The 26,491-nt window shown below is 39.9% G+C and overlaps 1 protein-coding gene across 2 annotated transcripts; it reads left to right on the forward strand.

The window, feature by feature from the left end:
* Positions 1-2: 2 nt before the first annotated feature.
* On the forward strand, positions 3-13,597 carry LOC124116093 (juxtaposed with another zinc finger protein 1-like). Of its 2 annotated transcripts, XM_046477308.2 has the most exons (6): positions 3-209; positions 3,025-3,097; positions 6,120-6,220; positions 7,257-7,356; positions 10,353-10,487; positions 10,862-13,597. In XM_046477308.2, the coding sequence occupies exons 1-6, from the start codon at positions 110-112 to the stop codon at positions 11,304-11,306; spliced, it is 954 nt and encodes a 317-aa protein (XP_046333264.1). In that variant the 5' UTR covers positions 3-109; the 3' UTR covers positions 11,307-13,597. The 2 variants fall into 2 exon arrangements, with proteins under 2 accessions (XP_046333264.1, XP_046333265.1); XM_046477309.2 differs by lacking the exon at positions 3,025-3,097 and having other exon boundaries at positions 100-209.
* Positions 13,598-26,491: the final 12,894 nt, after the last annotated feature.

Genomic DNA, 26,491 nt, shown 5'->3' on the forward strand with positions numbered 1-26,491 from the left:
GTTGTGATGAAAAACTTAAACACCTAAAATAAAAATAACATAAAATAAGTCAGTGTTTTGTTATGATAATTAGATTGCTAAAACGAGGCTGCAGGTACTCGGTGAGCTAATGGCGGTGTTCCTGGTAAATAACTGTGCATTTCCAGGTTGTGGATTGACATTTACATGCCTTGCAGACCTAATCCAACATATCGAGGACATACACATAGGTAAATCGACTAGACCAGAGGACGATCCGTGTCAATCATGCAACATTGTTTCCAAAATTTACAAAAAACATTCCAACGACGCTTTGTTTACATTTTGACACAAGCATGGGTGACGCACGTGCAGCTTCCCGCGAGCTGTCAAACTTACAGGTTGTGTATTTGAACTTGGACCATAAAAATCTCTCGTATTATTAGAAAGATCCGTGTTGCTTATGCGATATTTTTCTTATTTCATGTTAGATTTTGAAGGCTAATGTAGTTTTTGGCAAGTAGATCTAAGACAATAGCGTACCCAAAATCGATGGAAACAGACCTACATTATATTTAAAGTTAATATAAAGAAGAATCAGGACAATTGTTAGTGCCCTCTCAGCCGCATTACCGAACGTTTGCAATCTCGATCCCTTTAACACCACTTAGTGTAGCGGCATGGTTGTTCTTTTATTGATTATTTAATCACGAGTGTATAATGAACCACATCGTTTGGTCAGGATCTGTCAGCTGTCTGTATTCAACTGTAACTGTGAAATTGAAATCATAGCCATGTACTGACCTGCTTTTGCTGTCTGACATCCACAGGGGCTTGTTTGACAAAGCAATCAGAGTTGCTATCGTCTTAGCCCTAAGATCTCTTTGTGGAATGGTGCCCTGTGTCCTGATCCACAGATGTTCATAGCATTACGGACCGCCTCCGTGGTCTTGTGGTAGAGCGTCCGCCCGGAGAGCGGAAGGTCCAGGGTTCGATCCCGGGCCGCGTCATACAAAAAGACGTTAAAAGATTGTACTTGTTGTTACCCTGTCTGGCGCTCGGCATTAAGGGGCTAAAACAAGGACTGGTCGGCTCGGAGTCAGTATACTGTGTCTGAGTGGGGTATTCATGTTAAACTGCGGCATGGTATCTCAGTGAGCTAGCACTATAAATCGGCATCAGTCCGGACTAGTACAAGCAGCCACACACACACATACACGTGCATGCACGTCGCTATATAAGTGCAATAATCTTGCACGCGACGTTAAACCCAATTTCACCTCACCTCACCTCATAGCATTACGACCTATCGTAACTGTGCAGTTTCTTATAGGCTTATGATGTAGTGCTGTGAACAGCTTTGTGTATCGTGGGCCCTGGTCAGAGAGCAAATAACAGAGCAACATGGAAAACCATTTTTATTTCATTACACCCAAACCTTTCCTTTTGATTTGGGACCGCATCCGCCTGGAGAGCGGAAGGTCCGGCGTTCAATCCCCAGCCACGTCGTACCAAAAGACGTTAATAGATGGTACTTGTTGTTATCCTGTCTGGGGCTCGGCATTTGGGGACTAAAACAAGGACTGGTCGGCCCGGAGTCAGCATACTGTGTCTGAGTGGGGTATTCATGTTAAGCTGCGGCATAGTATCTCAGTGAGCTAGCACTATAAATCGATATCAGTCCGGACTAGTACAAGCAGCCACACACACACTCGTGCATGCACGTCGCTATATATAAGTGCAATAATCTTGGACGAGACGTTAAACCAAATTTCACCTCACCTCTTTGTGATGGGTGTGGAATTTGAAATAATGTTTACTTGTCCTTTGGCAAATAAAAGGTAAAAGTGCTTGTCTGGAGTTTAAGGCAAATTGATCAGGATCTGATTCAGTGTACAGTGTCTTGCATCTTGTGTATTGCAATTCATGGGCATTTACGTTAAACCTGGGTGCCTGGGTACTTAAGGCTTTACTTATCAGCAATGTATCAACCATTGTCACACTTCTAATGAGTCGTGATCCTCTTTATCAGTGTCCTCCAACTTCACTAAACACTCAAGTGCATGAATCATAATGTGTAAATACCAGAATGTATATATTTAATTCTGCTTCCTTGAATTTTTAGTCTTGGACAAATGAAGTGCAACCACTGAATCAGAAAAGTCAGTAATTGTATTTCTGCAGCCCTTGTGTCTAGTCATAGTCAACTTTTGTATTAAAAAGTTGATTATATTTGTTTGAAGCACCAGTAAAGGTTGACTTTTGAGCTTACCTTGACATAGTCAATGAGAGCTTATGTTATATGGGTCTTTTTGTTGGCCATTCTGTCTGTCTGTTCTACCAAATGTATATGAAAGAATACTATAGAACTCCTAACTGTGGACATGTACCTATGGACAGATTGTCTACTTCTTAGCAGAACTGTATACTACCATACAATCTGATGTTTTTCCAAAGGACGATCTGCTACAGGTATGGTCTCACTGTGAGTGTGAGATCATGTTGATCATTCATTTGATGTCACTAAGGGATACTCCCCATGGAGTCCAGGTCACAACAGGTCCTGAGTTTCCCATGTCACAAGACTTAACAACTGACTGAAATGAGGATTGGATGGTCACTGTGTGTGATCCAGATCATCTTGTGTTTGTTTCTTGTTTAACGCCACACTCATCAGTATTCCAGTTATAGGAGTGCAGCCCGAAATAATCAAGCCTAGTTTAGACAATCCCGTGATTGATATTGTGAACAACGATCCACTCCTTCAGGGTACGATGACCCACAATCAGCCAAGTGAATGAATCAGATCACCCAATCCGTTTGGTCGCCTCTTACAACCAGCTTAGGCTGCTGGAGACTAATTCTCACCTGGATAACGGGTGCAGATGATTTTAAGACACAAGTGAGAAACAGTGCATTTTGTTCCTTGTTTGATATTTACAATGAAAATCTGTAAAAGATGAAATTAATTTGTCTGCCTTTGGCATGTTTTGGAAATATTACCATCGTTATAAGATTGTTTATTTGTAATGTTGATCTTGATAGTTCATCGTTCCCTTTCTCTAGATACAGACCCTCGTGCATTAGAGAAACAGGAACTCCAACAGCCATCAGCTCTCGCCCTTAGTTACGTCTTGAGGTAGATAGGACAACCTTTAATCAATGTTGTGTTAGTCATCAACTTTGTGTGTGTATTCATGCTTCTTGCGTATAAGGTGTGCATTTAGAGGTGACGTTGATGTAATATTTACCAATATATCTAGTCAGGTACTTTAGGTCTGATTGTGTGTATTTGTTCTGCAGTGTAGATGATTGTTTGCATGGTTAGTCAATGGTCTGTTTCATTCAGATTTGACTATTTATTGGCAGCCATAACATTAAGTTGTAAATTACTTACAATGGCTCCACTTAAAATATACATGTTTAAACCAATGATTGTTTAGAGAAAAAAAGGCTGTAGCCTAAACATGAAATTGTAAGATTACTAACAATGGCACAAAATCATATTTACTCACTTACTCAGAGCTCCAAATAAGCTGCGTATCTGCGTAAAATACGCATCAGATATGCAGAAATATACAGTAAAATCCAAGCATATCAAATACGCAACGAACATTACCATGATTACAGATACGCTACAAAAATAAAACTTGTGTGTATCATCAAAATATTGTGAAGTAACCCTGCGTATTCGATTAGCAAATCAGCAACTTATTTTGAAATTATAAACGGGCATTCCGTCAACCTTGCCAAACTCCACGATGACAGTTACATCATGATCATTTGCCATCACACTTTCTTATGAAAGTATCGTGGTATTTTTGAGTCCTATAAAGCTCTCGAACCCACACAACACAAGTTTGCAGGGACTAGATGAATAGTGTTTTTAAATATTGAACTTAAATACCCACATGTGTGAAATTTGAATACCCAGATAGAATGATTTTAAAATGCATGAGTAAAATACCCACAACACCAAAAGCTTATCTGGAGCTCTGCTTACTTAACATATACATGCTTAAACCAGTGATTGTTTGGAGGAAAAGACTGTAGCTTAAATGTAGCAGCCATGGTTAATTATTGGCATGATTCAGTGCCAAGTGGTAAATGGGGATGCATATAACACGTTTAAGGACATGTCACAATTTTAACGCCTCTGCGAACACACTTTGCTTTTTTAACTATGCAGTGCTTTGAAACCTCGGGGGTGTCAAATTATCATCTCATTTAGGTCCCAGTTAGCATGAAGACCATCTCTGTGGCCGTGTGGTAGTGCGTCTGCCCAGAGAGCGGAAGGTCATGGCGTCAATGCCCACCAGTGTCAAACCAAAATGGTACTTGCTGCTACCCTGCCTGACCCTCTGCATTATCGGGCTAAAACAAGGACTGGTTTGCTCAGAGTCAGAATACTGTGTCAGTGTTGGGTATTCATGTTAAACAACAGCATGGTATCTAAGTGGGCTAGCATTGTAAAATCGGCATTAGTCCAAACTAGTACAAGCAAACACAAGCACACACACACGCACACACTGTAGGTCAATAAAACTATGGACAAGTACATGTCATCCTTAGGGCTAGGCTGAGATTGTAAAAGGTCATGAGTGACCTCATTTAAAGGTCAAGGTCATGATGAATGTCTTTCAGAAAGTATCTTTGCTGTTTTCACTAAGATGCGCTATCATGTCAGATATTTTCTTTAAATCTGATGCATGTAGTGGTTCTATTATGGTTGAATACTTATGTATAACAAGTGATGACAATATTGATATGTCAGAAGTAGGTACATGGTGATCTATCTTCCATGAGTAGCACATGCTATATTTTTGTTGTTAAATTGAACTCCACTGAGGGACATCATATGTGCATAGAAACTGATAGTGAAGGTCAAAGTTACTGTCAAGGTCATACACCATAAACACTGAAAAATGTATTATATACAAGAAGTGTATACTATAGTAGGATCAGTGTCATCCTTTGGAAGTTAAGTAATTGGTAAGGTTTTGTGTAACCTTCATTGAAGGTCAAAGTCACTGAAATGCTTTGTGTACTGTACTGACCCACTGTGGTCACATGACCTGTATGTCATGACAGAGCTAGCACCCTCTCTTCAAATAGAAATAATAAGAATACGATTGTCTAAAGTTTAGGAACATTAGACTGACAGTGATATAACTTTCTAATCAAGGTACTATTGGCATGGGACTTTTTGTTTTGTATTTGTTTTGCATGAGATATATGATTTCCAAAACCAGAAATGAAGTCATTAAACTGGAAATGCATATGACTTTCCTATTAACATGTTTAGTTTAGCTAGAAGCATGGAACGTTTTGTCTTAAAGTTGTTTTACATTAGGCATGTGTTTTGTCAACTTGGAAGTGATGTCATTAAGGTGGAAGTGCATGCAACTTTCTTATTAGCATGTTAATTTAGCCATGGTAGCTAGTTGTGGGACTTTCTTTTGAATGTTGTCTTGCATTGGATGTGTTCTTTCCCAAACCAGAAGTGACGTCATGAAACCAGAAGTGCAAAAAACTTTCTTATTAATGTAGTTTTTAAGTAGCACTGTATATGTAGTTTGCAACCTTGGCCGTTAGTCCGAAGTCTGAGTTTAATAAACTTTCTTCTGGCCAAGCAAGATGAGCTTTTACAAGTCAATATATCTGCTGAATATAATGCTAAAATACAAGTTCAGCCAAATCGATTCAGAATGCTTTAACACAGACTGGAAGTGCCATGTATTTACACCAATCTAAATGATATACTGTAAGTGCACAGGACTTTCTGATATAAATTTGTAAATTTGTTTTCCAAACTGGAAGCAGTTGTCATATTAGCAGAAATTCATTTATGGTCGTCATTATGTCAGCTGGAACCAGGGTATTTCTAATTGTTTTGAGGTTGTACTGGGCATGTACTTCACCAAGCTGGTGGTGATGATTCTGGTGCCTTCTAGAAATGGCGGTGAAGGTGATGCTTCTGTGTTCGGAAGAACTTGCACTTTGATAAGATCTAACTGAAACGTTACCTAATAACACAAGATGTTTCTGATAGCATAATCTATACAAATTACCACAAATGATTCAGTAACTTCTTTGATTCTGACAAATAGATAATTATTTTCCACAACTTTACATTTTGTTCTCCGCTTCCATTTGTTTAGGTTTTTCACAGAGGCAGCCAAGAAGGAGAATGCTGACCCGTTCAGAAAGAGAGTCCGTCCCCAGTCACCAGCCATGTCCCTCCCCAGCAGCACTCCAACCGGTATGTATCGATAAGCAGCGTAACTAGGCAACACTGTGTTGTGATAACACTTCCCTTCCCAGCAGCACTCCAACTGGAACGTATCAATTAGCATCGTAACTAGGCAACATTGTGCCATGATATCATCCCCCTCCCCAACAGCACTCCAACCAATATGTAGCGGCAAGCAGCGTAACTAGGCAACATCCTATACTTATGTTATGTTCTATAGTGTCCAGCTGGTATCCTATAGTTATGTTATGTCGTATAGTGTCCAGCTGGTATCCTATGCTTATGTTATGTCCTAAAGTGTCCAGCTGGTATCCTATAGTTATGTTATGTCGTATAGTGTCCAGCTGGTATCCTATGCTTATGTTATGTCCTAAAGTGTCCAGCTGGTATCCTATAGTTATGTTATGTCGTATAGTGTCCAGCTGGTATCCTATGCTTATGTTATGTCCTAAAGTGTCCAGCTGGTATCCTATAGTTATGTTATGTCGTATAGTGTCCAGCTGGTATCCTATAGTTATGTTATGTCGTATAGTGTCCAGCTGGTATCCTATAGTTATGTTATGTCGTGTCGTATAGTGTCCAGCTGGTATCCTATAGTTATGTTATGTTGTATAGTGTCCAGCTGGTATCCTATACTTATGTTATGTCCTATAGTGTCCAGCTGGTGTCCTATACTTATGTTATGTCCTACAGTGTCCAGCTGGTATCCTATAGTTATGTTATGTCGTATAGTGTCCAGCTGGTATCCTATACTTATGTTATGTCCTATAGCATGTATAGTGTCCAGCTGGTATCCTATACTTATGTTATGTCCTATAGTGTCCAGCTGGTATCCTATACTTATGTTATGTCCTAAAGTGTCCAGTTGGTATCCTATACTTATGTTATGTCTTGTTGGGTACATCTGTTTTCATATACTTATGTTATGTTCTATAGTGTGCAGCTGGTATCCTTGACTTGTGTTATGCCCTATCATCCTGACAGTGTCCAGCTGGTATCATATATGTTATACCGTGTACTGCAGCTGTGTGTTATTCCACTGCAGGGAGTGAGATAGATGAGGAGGAGGTGAGGAGTGATGACGAGGAGGACAGCAACGACTCATGGACCACACAGGAGGAGTTCTCCTCAGACACAATACTCAGGTGAGGACTTCGTGTGTTGAGTAGAGGGTGAAGAGGTTTACTTCTTGTCAGTGTAGCAGGGCGTGGAGTAATCTCACAGATGTCAGCTTGCTGACGGGGTTAACCTCTTTGGTCATGTGGACAAGGCGTCCGACCTCTGATCAGAAGGTCCGTGGTTTGAATCCCATCACGGGACTCGGAAATTTTATGGCTGCTACATTGGCGCCCAACGTGGGGCTGAGCACGTTCAGATTAAATTTGAGCAAAATAAGCCTCAGTACCCTACTATGCGGCCCGGGACGTGCCTTCTGTTGACGGGAGAGCATGTAGCAGGGCGTGGAGTCATCCTACAGATGACATCCTTACCTTGTCAGCTTGACATACGTCCCTGTTGACATACAACACAGGACACAAGGGACATACTACACATGAGTCATGACATACAACACAGGACACAAGGGACATACAACACATGTGTCATGACATACAACACAGGACACAAGGGACATACAACACATGTGTCATGACATACAACACAGGACACAAGGGACATACAACACATGTGTCATGACATACAACACAGGACACAAGGGACATACAACACATGTGTCATGACATACAACACAGGACACAAGGGACATACAACACATGTGTCATGACATACAACACAGGACACAAGGGACATACAACACATGAGTCATGACATACAACACAGGACACAAGGGACATACAACACATGAGTCATGACATACAACACAGGACACAAGGGACATACAACACATGTGTCATGACATACAACACAGGACACAAGGGACATACAACACATGAGTCATGACATACAACACAAGACACAAGGGACATACAACACATGAGTCATGACATACAACACAGGACACAAGGGACATACAACACATGTGTCATGACATACAACACAAGGGACATACAACACATGAGTCATGACATACAACACAGGACACAAGGGACATACAACACATGTGTCATGACATTCAACACAGGACACAAGGGACATACAACACATGTGTCATGACATACAACACAGGACACAAGGGACATACAACCCATGAGTCATGACATACAACACAGGACACAAGGGACATACAACACATGTGTCATGACATACAACACAAGACACAAGGGACATACAACACATGTGTCATGACATACAACACAGGACACAAGGGACATACAACACAGGACACACGGGACATACTACACATGAGTCATGACATACAACACAGGACACAAGGGACATACAACACATGTGTCATGACATACAACACAGGACACAAGGGACATACAACACAGGACACAAGGGACATACAACACATGTGTCATGACATACAACACAGGACACAAGGGACATACAACACATGTGTCATGACATACAACACAGGACACAAGGGACATACAACACATGAGTCATGACATACAACACAGGACACAAGGGACATACAACACATGAGTCATGACATACAACACAGGACACAAGGGACATACAACACATGTGTCATGACATACAACACAGGACACAAGGGACATACAACACATGTGTCATGACATACAACACAGGACACAAGGGACATACAACACAGGACACAAGGGACATACAACACATGTGTCATGACATACAACACAGGACACAAGGGACATACAACACATGTGTCATGACATACAACACAGGACACAAGGGACATACAACACATGTGTCATGACATACAACACAGGACACAAGGGACATACAACACAGGACACAAGGGACATACAACACATGTGTCATGACATACAACACAGGACACAAGGGACATACAACACATGAGTCATGACATACAACACAGGACACAAGGGACATACAACACATGTGTCATGACATACAACACAGGACACAAGGGACATACAACACATGAGTCATGACATACAACACATGAGTCATGACATACAACACATGAGTCATGACATACAACACATGTGTCATGACATACAACACATGTGTCATGACATACAACACATGAGTCATGACATACAACACATGTGTAATGACATACAACACATGTGTCATGACATACAACACATGAGTCATGACATACAACACATGAGTCATGACATACAACACAGGACACAAGGGACATACAACACATGTGTCATGACATACAACACAGGACACAAGGGGGACCAGCTGTAGTGTTGAGATACTGTGTGTTGTGGGAGAGAGGGGAGGGGGGCACCACATGTAAAAATATCTGGGTGTCACATGTCAGCCGTCTGTAGATGCCAAACTTGTATGTCACATTGGTGAACTTGGGACTCACGGTTTTATACCTAGGAACCCTTGAAATAATTCCTGAGACAAACATATAGATAGACCCAGGTAAACTTTCGTTGTTATCATTAAGTTACCTTTTGTAGCCATAGATACTAACTTGAATAACATCATACAAAAGAGCCTTTAGGTGTAACAAGGTCAAGATTATCAAATGTTCATGAATTTGACAACATGACAACATTCGAGCACATTCAGTAGCCTTCGCAACCAGAAAAATGGTGGTTATCAACATGTCACTTACAACAAAGATAAAATTGACGGTGCCCCTTGTAGCATATACAAAATAGAAGGGCTGTATCAAAACAGAAAAATGAGAGGTGACCCATAAAGATCCGGGGTAGAATAGGTCTTCAGCAACCCATGCTTGCCGTAAAAAGCGACTATGTTTGTCATAAGAGGCGACTAACGGGGTGGGTGGTCAGGCTCGCTGACTTGGTTGATGAATGTCATCGTATCCCAGTTGCTTGACTGATGCTCATGATGTCAATTAATGGATTGTCCAGGCTCGGTTATTTATCCACCGTCTTCATTTAGCTGAAATATGGCACTGCAGCGTTAAACAACAAACTGAAAAAAAACCACCAGCTTTATCTCCCCTTATAGATTACATGAGATGGGATTATTGTCCAAATATAAAGCTAGGGGAGTAATCATTGTATGCTGTGTGATGTTACAGTATGATGGGCAGTAAAGACCAGGAGGGAGACAAGCCGTTCGCCTGCCCCGTGCCAGGCTGTAAGAAGCGCTACAAGAACATCAATGGGATCAAGTATCACGCAAGACACGGACACAAGAGGGAGGCTAAGATAGTGTATGTATAATTTGTGCAGCATCCATTTGGTATTTCTTCTTCAGCAACCCATGCTTGTCGTAAGAGGCAACTAACTGGATCGAGTGGTCGAGTACATGGGGAGGTTCGCTGATTTGGTTGATTCATGTCATCATATCCCCGATCACTCACCCATGCCATGCCCCACATGGGTACAATGTGTGGAGCCCATTTCTGGTGTCCCCCGTCCTGATATTGCTGGAATATTGCTAAAAGCGGCGTAAAACCATACTCACTCACTCTTGCCATGTGTGTAGTATTGACATGTATGTGGCGCTAACAAAAAGAAGCTGATGTATCTCTAAAATCACAACGAATATTTTCCAATGTGTACAAATGTGTTTTTATTGTTTCAGTGTGAAAAAGTCTTACAAATGTTTTTGCGGGAAGAGTTACAAGACAGTCCAAGGCCTTCGTAACCATAGTACTCAGCAGCACCAGACAGTTGACATGGGAACCACACAGACAGCTACCATTGCCCAATCTCTGAGCCTCAAGACGCAATACACACCCACAAGTGTTCTCAAAACAATCGCCAACAACACCACCATTGACGCCCTCCTTCTGTCCACATCCTCACAGTCAGCAGTCAAACTTCCACAAAATGTCCTCCAATCTGCAGTGTCTACAGCTCAGACAGTTCGCAGTCCCTTGACATCTGTCGCCATGACGATTGTACAAGCAGCCAATGAAAATACTCCAACATTGTCTTCAGTGACCCCTATGCAACTTGTCAGCCAGTCATCCCCAGCATTATCTGTTGCCATAGCAACCCCATCAGCTACTGCTAAAGTTGAATAACCAAAGAGTAGAAGACTTTGACACATTCATGTCTCACATGTTGGCCAAAATATTCTCATCACTGTGTTAATTAGTAAGCTAAAATACCGGTAGATCCTTGTCTCTTTGCCAGACCATTTTTGCTGGTATGGTGTTTTTTTATCAGTTATCCCTGGCCAAATACAGCAGGAACTTATTTCTAATCATGCTAATAGGTCAGGGCTAACGAGCATTTTCAAAGAAAAAAATGTTATTAACCTCAACGGGCTTGAAATTACAAGTGCGGGCATGTCCATGGAATATATACACAGAAAATAGCATGCTTGAAAATTGCCTCATGGGCATGGTCATTTTCATCAAAAGTACTTACGTTAATTTTATTTTTTGTTTTGACTAAAATGTACTATGAAATGAAAATTTTTCTCTCGTTAGTTGCATGTTCCATTACCACTTAACGACTTCCTGTTGTAAAATGAATCAGCATTATTTGGTGATTTCCGTTGACTGTATCTTACAGACAAGATGGTCAAGATTGCACGAAATACATTTGAATGTACTTGCTTCTTTCCATAATTTGAAGGAGTATCACAAATATTACGTAGGTCTTGCGTTTCAAATAGAAGTGGTTATTCATGTTGACTGTTGTGATAGTCATAGCAGACTATTGCTATTTGTTATAATAATTGGGTAGTATAGACACACCACCTAAATTGAAAATGGCAAGCCTGTAAAACAAGTCCCTTGGGCACACCCTTTTTTTCTAATTTCGAGCCCTGCCTCGGGACACAGAATGTCTTTGAAAGTGGTGTTGACATCTTCTGGCTGTTTGTTTATATTCCATACAAACTTGAAATTAAGCAGCATATTTGGTTCTTTGAAGAAGTTTGTGAATATTTCTTGATAAAGCAAGGACAAATTTAACCTGGATAAAAAACTGTGTCTGGAATATGTTTTCACCATGCTGTGTCTCATGTATTTGATTATTGAAGACTTTATGCGGGCTCGATGGGTTAGAGTAAGCCTGCTACAGACATGTTCGATCTAATGGTTATATATTGTTATCAGGGTTAGAGTGTGTTGTGGTCCTTACTTACCAATAATGTCCTGCATCTCTTGATATAACGGGGCCACGGGTGGCCCAGTCGTCTAAGGCGCCGCGATTCGCTGTGCAGAGTTGCGTTCCTTAGGCACGCCAGAAACCTATAATTGTGGGTTCGAATCCCGGTTCGCCCCGATTATGTTTCTAGGTTTGTCAGCACCATACCCAAGCCCGACCCCCTCACTCAGCCGAGGCTGTCAGCCAGGCAGATGGAGAAGCAGACTGTGTATGGAACAATATATGGAAGCTTGTATTTGCAGACTGAGAAAGAAATGCTGAGTTGTTTGGTTCAGTGAATATGGATTTATTGGATCAGCAATGTTTTCTTGTTTTTGGTGCATTGTATTTGCTCATTTGAAGATTGCATGACACATTTGAATAGAAAATCAAAAATACATTATCACCTTTGATTGTCCAGTGCAAGACATCTCCATTCTATTATGATAAATACTTTGAAGCTTTGTTTCGGAAGTGGCGTTACCACCGCCATTCCTCTGATCTCTAGTTTAGCAGTTTTTCTCTTGCTCATGAGAGCAATTTGATTGAATGGTTATTATTAGCATTGTTTTCGATTCTGGTCAAGATGAAGCAAGAGTAGAGACGAAAATGGGTCCAGGGTATTTATGAAAATAGAATTCAGATATTAAACACTGGATAATTCATATTATCACTGACCAAACTTTAACAATGTTTAAAATCCATATCATCATGTGTCAGTTTATTTTCCATAATGTTTTAATATATTTTGTGTTTGTGAAAATCAAGAATCTCATAGCATGCTGTGTCCATGTGTTACTTTGAAATCCATCATTTGTTCGTTACGATATTCACGTTATTTTTGTTGCTACTTGTGATATTGAAAGCTCAATGTATATTTAGACAGCAACAATTCAGTTGTTAATGTATGTCATTTACAATTAATCAAACTGTGTTTGTTACCATCAGAAAGTGTTGGTTCTGGAGTCAAGAGCAGCCAGGACTACCAAGCATGAAGTGAAGGTAGCGGTACGAGTGGATACACCTGAGGTGTATGTGTGCGTCCCGCCGATCCCGATATCTGTACCCCACCATGACCTTGACCTTTATTGTTACTGATTTAAGAGCAGCAGAAAGTAGAATCACTCTTTGCCAGTGTGATGGCTGCTGAAAGACTACAGATCTCTTCACTGGGATATATTTGGGTCATCACATCACCTGTTTACACATGGTGCTCCCCCCGGCTCCCCCCCCCCCCTCCCCATTTACGGAAGTTTAATGGGTGACCTTATAATCTAAGTGTTCCAACAAGTGTAATTTTATCACATTGTGATATCTTTTCAATGATATTACACAAGTATACCTACCCAACACAAATAGCCAAATCACAAAATTCACACTGTCTTTTCCAAGAGCTGTGTCCATGATCAGGACAACAGTAGATGGTGAAGTGCAGCTGACCGAGGCAAGCCTTTGTCCAGTGGAATTAAAAATAAGAACATTTACGTTTTTTATTGTTAGTTATTGTTTGATTTGCATTAGGGTTTAAATACTAGTTCATTACATTTTGGTGGGTTTTTTTCAATGTTAACGAAAATAACAACCAGATCTATATGTGAGAAAGGAAAATAATAATAATAATAATTTATGCATTTGTATAGCGCAGCATTCACTGTACTTAAGTGCTCTGTGCACTATATATCTCCATAAGACGTGAAACTATGAAAACTAACATTATATCATGATGGTCATACTGTCTGAGAATAAACCACACTCTGTCACTCTCTATTTGTGGACAACAGTATTGGTAGCATTATATTCTACTCAAAAGAAGTTAAAGATAAGATTCATTTATATTACTATACATTTTTAGAAAGGTATACATTTATTCCAATGTGATTAGTGTGTACGAGTTAGATGGATTCTTGGATGAGTGTTGGAATGTCTTCTAGTCAGTGTCCTGTATGTGTGCTTGTTCGTGGAGTGTCACGAACGTACCATGACAACTATTTATTGTTCACAGTGGTGCTTTGTATTAGTTACTTTAGTGACATTAGTTCCAACAAAAATTTCAAATGGCCAAAAATAGTTGAATGTCTCTTCACTGAATTTATGTGTATTGCTGAAAACAATACTTGTCTGATATACTACACAAAAGAAGTTAAGGAACAGACAATTCTTTCATATTACAATAGTTTACATGCTTCACAGATTAACAATAATAAGATGAAAGAATATGGTGTTCTTTAACTTCTTTTGAGTAGTATATATTATTGTTTTAAATCATGTCTTGAATGTTCATGTGGCCAAGAAAAGAAACAAGAGAAATAATTTTGATTACAGCTCAAGACTGATTTAGAATCAAAGAATTATGACTCATCAGTATCCTGTGGTATATATTATGTTTGATGTCTTGCTTGGTATGTTTTTTTCAATTAGTTTTTATCAGAAAAGTAGGATTTCTGAAATTTATGAGCAGAAACCAAAGATGCACTAAGCATATACAATTACTCTGTGGAAAACCCATAAGGGCACCTAAGTAAGTTAGGAGATGCAAAGAGTCTTATATGGATGCTAATGATGAAGATGCACTCATATATTGAATGTTCCAAAGGTATACTGACAAATTAATAGGAAAACACATAGTGGAATTTGGAAAATAGTTTTCAGTGAACTGACAGAAAACTAAGAAATTGGCACGTGGTAGTGAGACCTGAAGGCATGCAACTTTACACGAATGTTGTCTGAGTTTGAATCCTCATTCATGTTGTCATACCCGGACGCAAGCCTCCAGTCCCTTCTTACTTATCATGAGTCGAAATCTACTATGCGTTTATAAAGTGTTTTAGTATATAATAGCCATTTCTGTGGCTCAGGTTTCACCAGATTGTCCATTGGAAATGTTTACTGAAAGATGGGTGTTTTTGTTGTTTGTTCTACTGGTAATTCCAGCAGCTGTGTGTTCAATCTACGTTTAGTAGTGCTAGAACCCTGATTTCTATGTTGTGTTTCACAGGCTGAAGTTATTGATATTGATTGTAGATGTGTTTTGTTTAGTTATTACAATTGTAACCAATCGCGTGGTCAAGCTTACAGAATTTGTAAAATCGGTCAAATTTCAATATTGTTTATGCCAAAAGAATGATGATCCCGGTATCCTTAGGGTCTACTCTAAGAAGGATGGCATGATTCATGGCTGTATCACGATACTTGCCTCATGATATAAAACATGGAGGAATGGGATATGTTTGAATGCAACACATGATATCAACCATTAGTTCCTTGTATTTGTAAACTGTTATTTTCACTGCATGTTCAGTCAAGGAGCTCCTAAATTGAGTTATTCACCATGATATAACTGAAGCACTGTTAATCCTGACTCAGTTGCACCAAGATGGGGCATGGGTGACTCAGTCGCTTTTTACACGTGGGTTTGATATGCCTCTGGGTTTGTCTGCACCATGGGTTTGACCATGGTGGTAAAAGTCTTGACACTGCTTTACCTAACGCGGGATGTATAAACCATAACTCCTACTCACAAAACCCCATGTATCCCCGGTGCTACAACAGATTTATCTTACTGACATGTTTTAATCTGCCATTGTTAAAAGATTTAAAACAAATCCAAAAGTGATAGAAAACAGCTGTTCAATTGAGCCGAAGTTAACTATGTCACGTGACTTTCATTGCCTCGGAAAATGTGTTTTGCCTTTTGTTTCTAAGCAGGAAATAAGGGATTTATGACTGAAGTCTGTTAATCCTGCCTCAATTGCAACTCTGTGTTCGGCACGGGTGACAGTTGTTGGGGTCAATGATGTTTCTGGGTTTGTCTACACCATACCCATACTCATGAATTTGACCATGGTAAAAGTCTTGACACTGCATTTCATCAGGCTTTCCTCCCACATCAAGCTGACCTGCCGTGATATTTTCTGGAATACTGTTCAAAACAACGTAAGACCCTCCTCAGTTACTGGTATCTACATGTAAGGGCCCAGATATGGAAACTGGAAACATCAACTCAAAATTGATGCATGGAAGTTAAGGGGTCCTTGTCGTAGCCCTAACTTAGGGGTTCCTTGATTCAAATACTAAAGGAACAAACCTCACGGACCCCAGGACCCACCTTAGTTCGAACATTGTTAATTTAACTTAATTTCAACACACAGCAGGCTGTGCCGGCATGTTCGAGAGGTACGTTTCGGAAATAGAAGCCACAATATCATGATATGCCCTGATTTTGGAGGACGATGAGAGCTGCTGACTATGTCAAGATGGTCGGATATGACTCGTAGCTTATCCATAAGTTATTTTTATCAGAATTTTGTAGGTTTTTTTTGTAAACTATTTTAGTATTATTATCTGGTTGAGATTTTTGGTTCCTGGTCAGGCAAATCTGAAATTATTGTTTTTTATATATACTGCTCACACAAAGTAGGGGATATTGAAAAGTTACGACGAAAAGATTCAGAATTATGTTTAATTTTCATTGGGAAACAATAATAATGTGGAAATAAGAATGTAAAGAAACAGTTTTGAAAGTAATGACTTTGTTCCAGCTGCAATTTCATTTTGTAGACACTGGAAAGTTCATGAGGGGTAGAAACCCAAAAGTCATAAATTGGTTAAAACCGGGTTGGCCCACCATTAGCAGCCAAACAAGCATTACACCGACGTCTCATACTCCCAATGATGCGACCAATGTGAACTTGGGGAATCCTCTGCCATTCCTCTTGGAGTGCCACGCCCAGTTGTTGCAAGTCTTGACATGGGGGATGCCGCCTCTGCACTCGTCTTCCGAGCATATCCCACACATGCTCTATAGAGGAGAGGTCGGGGGACATCGCTGGCCATGGAAGAGTTTCAATTGGGTGCCGCCGCAAATGGTTAAGGACGACGTGCGCACGGTGAGCCCTGGCATTATCGTCCTGGAAGATGAAACCCTGTCCGTGACGGTGTGCAAATGGCAGGACATGTGGCGTGATGATGTTGTCCCGATAGTAAACACCCGTAACTCTTCCTTGGCAGATGTGGAGATCGGTTCTGCCTGTCACCGTGATTCCACCCCACACCATAACAGAACCCCTCCCATACCGATCATGTGGAATCATGGCAGCTGGCTGATGACGCTCACCAGGACGACGCCAGACACGATGACGGCCATCATTGAAGTCTAAAGAGAACCTCGACTCATCACTGAACATCACATGGGACCACCGGGCATTGCTCCACCTCTGGTGACGACGACCCCACTCTCGCCGGGCTTGTCTGTGACGGTTTGTTAGGGGTAATGTGATGTAAGGTCGCCTTGCTGGAAGTTCTGCAGCATGGAGCCGGTTTCGTACCGTCTGTGTGGAGATGAGATTCCCAGTGGCATGTCTGTGAACCTGCTGCAGCTGTGTCGCATTTAAACGTCGATCACGGAGGGCTCCAGTGATGATCCGCCGGTCATCACGTCTGGTCGTGCATTTTGGACGACCACTTCGGGGTCTGTCTTGAACCCTTGAAGTTTCTTGAAGTGGCAATGTAACGTGCCCGCAACCGGCTGACTACTGACGGTGAGACATGCAGTTGTGCTGCTGTGTAGGCCTGCGTTCTTCCGGCCTGGATCATCCCAATTGCTCTCAATCTTTCGTCTTCTCGTAACCTTCGCATTGTGGAAAGTGGTGAAGTGATGGATGAACTTGGTCCAAGACACATGTTAACACCCATTTTTGCACGTGAGGCACTTGGATTTTTTCATTTGCACGTGTGACACAAGATGTGATTTCTCATCCCCACCCCCTGGTACGTTTGGGTGCAATTTTCCTGGATGCAAGGGCATCTGGTGGTCATTGTGAGGCATGCTCAGACGGACCTATGCTTTTCCTCAATTATACATAAATTATTTGTAGGCCTCTATATTACTGTCTTTGTGCCACTGATTTTAATTTCAATATCCCCTACTTTTTGTGAGCAGTATATATGTGATGTCCCTTTTCAAATATCAACATCCACACAGTGTAAGCAAAATCATTTTATGTGTGCTACATTAGATGTTCCATAGAAGTAATTGGTTGTGTGTTTTTTAAGACGTAATTTGTTAACATTGCTTTGAAATAAGTATCTAGTTGTCAGACCTTGCCATGATTGTATGTGCAATACTGATACAATTTTACACCATTTTGGCTTAACATCAAGCATTGTTTATATGTATCATATGTTCAGGCGGATATTTGAGGATCACACATATTTTGTGAAAACTTATATAATTTTCATAATTTTTGTGGAATCACAATCTCATTAAAATCAGATCTTAGTTCTCGCTATCGCTAAATAAAGATCTGAGGACATCCCATTACGGGTCACGTCAGAACGACCTTTCATCCGACCAATCAAAGCGTTGCTTACCAGATCATGAAAGTGGCAGTCGGAATGTGTTTTCTAATCATGCAACCTTGAAAAAATTAACACGGTGCATTCAGAACGACTAATTCCATCAAAATTATCGTCTCTCTCGCTTCCGTGGGATAAACATTTGAACGGTGGAGGCATTGCACAGTACGTGGGAAGCACTGCCATACTATCAATTTTAATCGAGAACAACATATTTTTCAAGGGAAGTCTGAAATGGAGTTGCCAGAGTCTGCTGCTCGAGAAAGCTACTTTCTAATTGGCTGATATCGACTTCTTGTTAGTCATTTCAGTGGTCGGTCAAAGTTCATGAATGGTCGTTCTGACGTGACCCATAGTGGGATATCCTCAAATCTTTATTTAGCGGCAGTGAGAACTTAGATAAGATTTTAATGAGATGTATGAAATCATTGTCAGCACTCAACATTGGACATCATTGATGATTTTGAAAAAAATAAGGTGTTGATACTGATTATAATAATATTTGAGCAGGTGAGAGGCAGTGCAGTAATTCCCTTTGATTTGATTTTACAAAACAGATATGGAACAAAGTATACACCTTGTAAGTTCCAAAGCAGTCAAGCAGTTAGATGTTTCTAAATGGGATAAGTTGAGTTGAAAATTTCATATGTAATGTCCAAATATGATGTGTATTGTCCACAAGACACCGGCGTTGTGATGATAAGCTTCTTGTAATCAGTTGTTGATTGTTATTTGTATTATATTCATATTTGTTCTACGATTAATCAAGATTATTTTGTGATACTGAGCATATCAAAACTTCAGTGTGTTGTATAGATCATACATGATGCATCATACATATATTATAAGTTGTAGCAGTGTCATGAGGGGTACATGTGGTTTTATGCGTCCCACGTTAGGCTTTATACCACCAGCCGGACGCATAAAACCCCATGTACCCCGAGTGATGCTGCTGCAACAAATTTATCTTACCAACATGTTTTAATGTGCCATTGTGAAAGAATTAAAACAAATTCAAAATTGATAGAAAACAGTTGTTCGATTGAGCTTAGGTTAACTTGTGCTGTGTCACGTGACTTTCATTGACCCGGAAATTGCGTGTGGCTTTTTACTTCAAGGCAGGCTATAAGAATTTATTCTCCCACTCAGAAATCCCTGGTCAGCCTGTCTTCTTCATGGTGGGGTACAAGGGATTTATTCTCCAGCTCAGAAATCTATGTGCGGCCTGTTTTCTTTGTGGCAGGGTATAAGGGATTTATTCTCCCGCTCAGTGATTTATTTCCCTCCCAGGCAGAATATATAGTATTTTCACCAATCAAGTGAACCAATCAGATCTCATGATTCTGACATAGAGGTATGATAAAGAATAGCAGACACAGCTTATAGTTTAGTTTTCAGTTATTAAATGCTGAGGGTTTCATTAAAATGTTAATTTGGGTTTTAACTCGAAGAATTTGGTATCAGAATTTGTTGCCCTCAAAATGAAAATGTTTTTGTTCATGTGAGTGGCTTATTTTAGAAAAAAATGAACAAATTCCTTGTCATCCAACCGTGATATTATTTTACCTGCAACAGCCATTGTCCTGATAAACTGTATCTTATGCAATAACAGCTGATCTGGCATGGCTAGAGGGTTTCATTAAGGTTTCATCGAGGCGCTAAACATTGAAACATTCACAACCTACATCACTAACCTTCCTGCACATCATACCATTTTATAGCTAAAATACTGTTCAAAGTATGAGAAATCAAATTCACTAAATACAACGACTTCCATGATGCAATCCCTTATCAGGCAACAGCCTGGATCCCAAACTAGCATAAGCACAAGGACAGACTTGTCAGGGCTTTCATAGCATCAACTGTCGGAATCCTTTCTAATCCTGCATGTTACATTGTCGCTTTCATTTTGAGGGACGGGAAGCGGTCTCAAACAAACTTTGCTTGTCTGAGGATGTATTGACTCGTTATTCACAATATCAATCACAGGATTGTTTGTTCTAGATGAGATTATTTACAGGCTGCCATCATATTGCTGGAGTATTCCTGAGTGCAGCATTAAACAACATACAAGACATCATCAACAAACAGACCCTTGTTACAAAGGATAGATGCTGATGTTTTTCTCACATTCTCACTATCAGATTCACATTATGTATCTCATACAGAACATTTTCATTCCATTATGAACATCGATATGTAGTTAAACATTTGGTAAGGATGGTGGGGTAGCCTGGTGGTTTGCTTGTCATGTCCAAGGTTTGGGTTCGATTCTCCACATGGGTACAATGTGTAAAGCCCTGTGAAGATCCGGGTTAAAACTGGTCTTCAGCAACCTATGCTTGCCGTAAGAGACGACTATGCTTGTTGTAAGAGGCGACTGTCAGGATCGGGTGGTCAGACTTGCTGACTTGGTTGATGCAGGTCATTGTCTCCCAATTGCGTCGATAGATGCTCATTATGTCAATCACTGGATTGTCTGGTCCAGACTTGATTGTTTTCAAACCACTGTCATATAGCTGGAATATTGCTGAGTGTGGTGTTAAACAAAAAAAAGAAATGGTTATGATGCCTTCATGTCGTATTATATAACACGTCAAGTTGTCGGTGTCCATTATTGTCATTGTGTTCAGTTAACATTGCTGTGCATCAAGATCATTGTGGTTCATGTTGATTGCTATTGTAGTACTTTGTTTCTGGCTGTTACATATTTTTGCATGTAAATAGTGCTGTTATTAAGTTATTTGGATATATGTGCTGTTTGTATGTATTTAGCTAGAAATCATGAAACACAAAATACTCATGGCCAGATATTAATCCCTGTTTATAACATATTTGTAGAAGGAACTCTCATTAGTCATGTTAAGACCCTGTCAGATTATATTCATGAATTCATACAGATATATACTTCACTGTGCTTGTACCCAGCATGCAACATAGCTGCTGGCCTGTTGTCCTGTGGCTAGTAACTTTTACAGCGGGCTGTAATCATTCATGTGTTCTGTTGGTCTGGGATTATATTTCCTCAGAAACTTTCTACGTGTATTGGTAAACTGACACTGAATCTTAATCCTTATTTATGAAATCAGTAATCTTTATTTTTTCATGGTTTCTTTTTGGAACCTAGGCTTGTTGTAAGAGTTGGCTAATTGGATCAAATTTCAGGCTTGATGTTTTGAATTGCATGGATCAATTCTCATAATGTTGTCACTGCATTATCTGGTCCAGACTGGATTATTTACAGACTGACGTCACATAGCTTCAATATTGCTGAGTGCAGTGATAAACAACAAACATTTTATATTGGCTGGTGATCTTTGCTGTAGGATAATAGTAATACAGTTGAAACTACTGGTCCATCTGGAAGGTAACCATGGTAACATATTTGAGTTATGTCAGACACTGATTCATCTGATGAAGGCTGATGTTTATTTAGGTCAAGCCAAGGCATGAGGTTCAACTGTTAACATGTACATGATTGTCAGACAGTGGTTAACCAGAAGATTCAGTTTTGATAATGTTTGCACAGAATTTAGTTCTTTTGAACACTGTTCTTACTTTGAAACAGTGCTTCAATTATGACATTTTTGGTATTTTGATATATAAGGATATACAAATTGTGTAGGTCTTTGAAATAATGTTTTTTGAAAATGTAATTTTTGGGATTTGTCACCAACATCATTTAGGTTGCAGAGTCTTTCCATTACAGGGGCAACTAGCTGTGAGAAACTGTTTCTGAAAACATTTGAACCATCTTAAATAACCAATAAGGATAGAATGAACATGTATAATAACTTTCAGATATTTGCACACGTGCATGTATTTTAGCCATTTTCAATGCTGTTTGGTCAGTTGAAGCCATATGACATCACAGTGCACAGTGCAAAATATATGAGGTCATCCATATTTCATGATTTCACAAGTTTATAACATTATGTCATCTGAACAGTAGGCTGCCTTCCTTGAAGTTTCTCTATTCGTTGATATTTGAAACAGGTTTTTTCTTCGTTTTCTCTCCTAAAAAATGTCAATGAGTAATATATAGAATAACCTACTCGTAACTTGGAATTACAGAGTTATCTGTCCCTTCTGGATGCTGTAAGTCCCACACCAATTGGTATGGATTAACATGATTCGTTCACACGGGACATTATCCAGAATTCTTAGCAGCTCATTATTGGTTATTCTCTAACTATGCTAGGGGCGGTCGGGTAGCCTTGTGGTTAAAGCGTTCGCTCGTCACGCCAAAGACCAGGGTTCGATTTCCAACATGGGTACAACCTGTGAAGCCCATTTCTGGTGTCCCCCGCCGTGATATTGCTGGAATATTGTTAAAAGCGGCGTAAAACCATCCTCACTCACTCTAATTATGCTATCACAGTTACACAGATCTGGTTCACCTCTGGAACAGCTCCAGCGTATTGTAAGGAGTTGTGACAGAGTATGTCAGAGGCATTTGTCATTTACCATGTATACTTTTAAAGAATATTTTCATGCATGAGGTATAACATTATTCACTTTGTTTTATCGCTAGTCTCTGCATCAGATCTACAATCACGTTCTTGTTTTGACATTTCCCCAAAGGGTACCCGGACACACATCTCATGTATGACAGTTCTATTTATTCGCACATGTCAATGTATTAATCAAGATGTACACGAATCCAAGTCAGTATTGTGCAATGATACCCACATATGTATTTTTCCATGTATATGTTGAATAAATAAAGTTTCACCACTTTGCTTTGTTTTTTGCCAAGACAAATATCAATAGCAAGAACCTTGAATGAAGCACAGGGTCTTATCAATATTTGGAAGTGAGGCAATCAGTCGAGTGTTTGGAGGCCTGCAGTTATATATATTATTTTGATACGGCCCCTGTGAGTTGAGGTGACCTTTCAAAACTGCACTGCTAGAATTTGATACAGCCCCTATGAGGTGAAGTGACCTTTGAAACATGCACTGCTGGAATTTGATACAGCCCCTGTGAGAATAGGTGACTTTCCAACAATCAACATGCAGCTAGATTTATATACGGCCCCTGTTAGATGAGGTGACCTTTTAAACCTGCACAGCTAGATTTTGATACCGTCCCTGTTAGAGCAGGGTGCTGTTGTACAAAGAGATCTCAGCACTGAGGTGATCTCAACTCCTATACTTTAACATACACTTACGATCATCGTAGTGCTAAGGTTGTTTTGTACAACGGCACCCAGCTGACCTTTTGAAACCTGCACAACTAGATTTTGATACAGCCCCTGTTAGAGAAGGTGACCTCACAAACCTGCACAGCTAGAGTTTGATACAGCCCCTGTTAGAGGAGGTGACCTCACAGACCTGCACAAATAGAGTTTGATACAGCCCCTGTTAGAGGAGGTGACCTCACAAACAATGCACAGCTAGAGTTTGATACAGCCCCTGTTAGAGGAGGTGACCTCACAAACCTGCACAGCTACAGTTTGATACAGCCCCTGTGAGATGTGGTGAACCTTTCAACCCTCATCATGTTATACATTTTATATCAAAATGGATATATTTGCAAATTTGTGAGATTTGAACATGTTGACGATGAAACAAGAATACAATGGTCACCACATACATTGTGGATGGACCACACAACAATAAGATAAGATAAAACTATTATCCCAGGGGAAATTCATATTGCACAGTTGATTAGCACTAAAGTATGAAAAAAGAAAATATATGATATTAATATATGTACATAAAAATATAATAAGACACTAATATAATCACAGGTAAAAATGTGGAAAATAGACCACACAACAATGCAATCTCATTAAAATCAGATCTTAGTTCTCGCTATCGCTAAACAAAGATCTGACAAAGATCATTGTTTAGCGGTGGCGAGAACTAAGACAAAGATCATTGTTTAGCGTCGGCGAGAACTAAGACAAAGATCATTGTTTAGCGGTGGCGAGAACTAAGACAAAGATCATTGTTTAGCGGTGGCGAGAACTAAGACAAAGATCATTGTTTAGCGGTGGCGAGAACTAAGACAAAGATCATTGTTTAGCGGTGGCGAGAACTAAGATCTGATTTTAATAAGATTGCACAACAATGGAGATTTCAAATGGATAGTTCTGGAACAATAGAATTTTGGAAAGATTGTTCAACAAGTACATGTAACTTATTATTTTACAGCATTCAAAATTAAGCAATAAAGTCAAGGGGTCCCTGTCATGACCCTGATGTTTACAGGAACCCTTTAATTACAAACAGTTGCAGATTAATTGAATGGAGTATTTTTTTCAAATTGTGGGGACGGAATTGCCATTTTTCTTAAAAGATGAATTCATATTGACAATGATGTGTCCAAATACATCTCGAGTAGGTCAATGGGTCATTTTGATATAAGATCATTTTATTGCAATTGATCTGTTTTGCAAGACTGAACACCCACTGTCTAAACCATGTCATAACCATTGCGACATTGTGGTAATATATATCTTTGCACACACACGCACGCACTGCCATGTCGCTTTTGCATATTATTGCATGGAATGAAGCATAACATGTGTCCGTTCCATATCCAAATCGCATCCTACATTTTAGTCGTAAAGGTATTATTCCTTTGCTGCAGTATAGCTGTATACCTCCTGCATCAGGACACAATTTCCACTTGACAGGTAGCCTATATATCATGTGAATGGCTTTTCAGAAAGCAATACCAAAAGAATACCTGCATAATACCCGCTGAGAGAGGTAAGTGTAAACAAGTTAGTGAGACATGCTCTGGTGCCCACGCAAGGTTGTGACACTTTGATTAGTGCACTGTCTGGAACTGAGACAATGTGGAGGCTTGGGCTGGGGTGGGAAACGGGGTGGGTACTGAGGACTGGGTACCCACAGGACTACCTGGACCTGTATCCCAATTGTGTAGATCGATGATATCATGCAATCACTGGATCGTCTGGTCGAGACTTGATTATATAAAGTCCACCGTCATGTAGCTGGAATGATGCTGAGTGCAGCATAAACAACACACAAACACACAAACCTGCACATGGTTAGTCACATTTATGATATATATTGTTATTTGTTAATGACAAAAATTATCTTTTTTACTCGATCCATGGTTACATAGGCAGAGGGAGGTTCAGGGGGATGGGACCCCCCTACCCCACCCCCCTACCCCACTCCGCCACACACAACTACTTTTGAAAACTAAATGTAGTATATTGTAGGCACTAAAATTATCTGAGAGAGAATTTAGATATTTTGGACCCCTCCCTTTTAAAAATGCTGGATACACCCTTGGGTTACACTACTTAAGTCACTCATGTTCACATTTCTTTCTGACTATGCATGCATTCCTTCTTACTTTTATATGTTAGAATAGATATAAAGCTTCAGTCAACTTCATTGCATGAATCTGTTATAGGTATGTGTCTCTATGCAAATATATATGCAAGTGCATATTGTAAGGTGTAACTGTACAACATTTCATAATAGCTAGGATACATCCATGCAGCATTATAACCCTATTCATTGTAATGTACCTATTCGCTATAACTGGTTTTGTTCTGAAAGATCCTGAAATAGATGTCAACTGCAATCTTCCATATTTAAAACATTAACCTTTATTTTGACATAGTACGGTGTATGTAGCCTATCCTGTGACAAAGAGAGGATCAATGTACATAATATTAACAACGCATAAGTTCAGAAATACGGAACAAGGGTATCAGTAAAGTTAGGTAACTCGCCCGTAACTAAATTACCTCCCTTTGTCCATG

The sequence above is a fragment of the Haliotis rufescens genome, unplaced genomic scaffold (genome assembly GCF_023055435.1).
Source record: "Haliotis rufescens isolate VD_foot unplaced genomic scaffold, xgHalRufe1.0.p SCAF_4, whole genome shotgun sequence".
Lineage (NCBI taxonomy): Eukaryota > Metazoa > Mollusca > Gastropoda > Lepetellida > Haliotidae > Haliotis > Haliotis rufescens.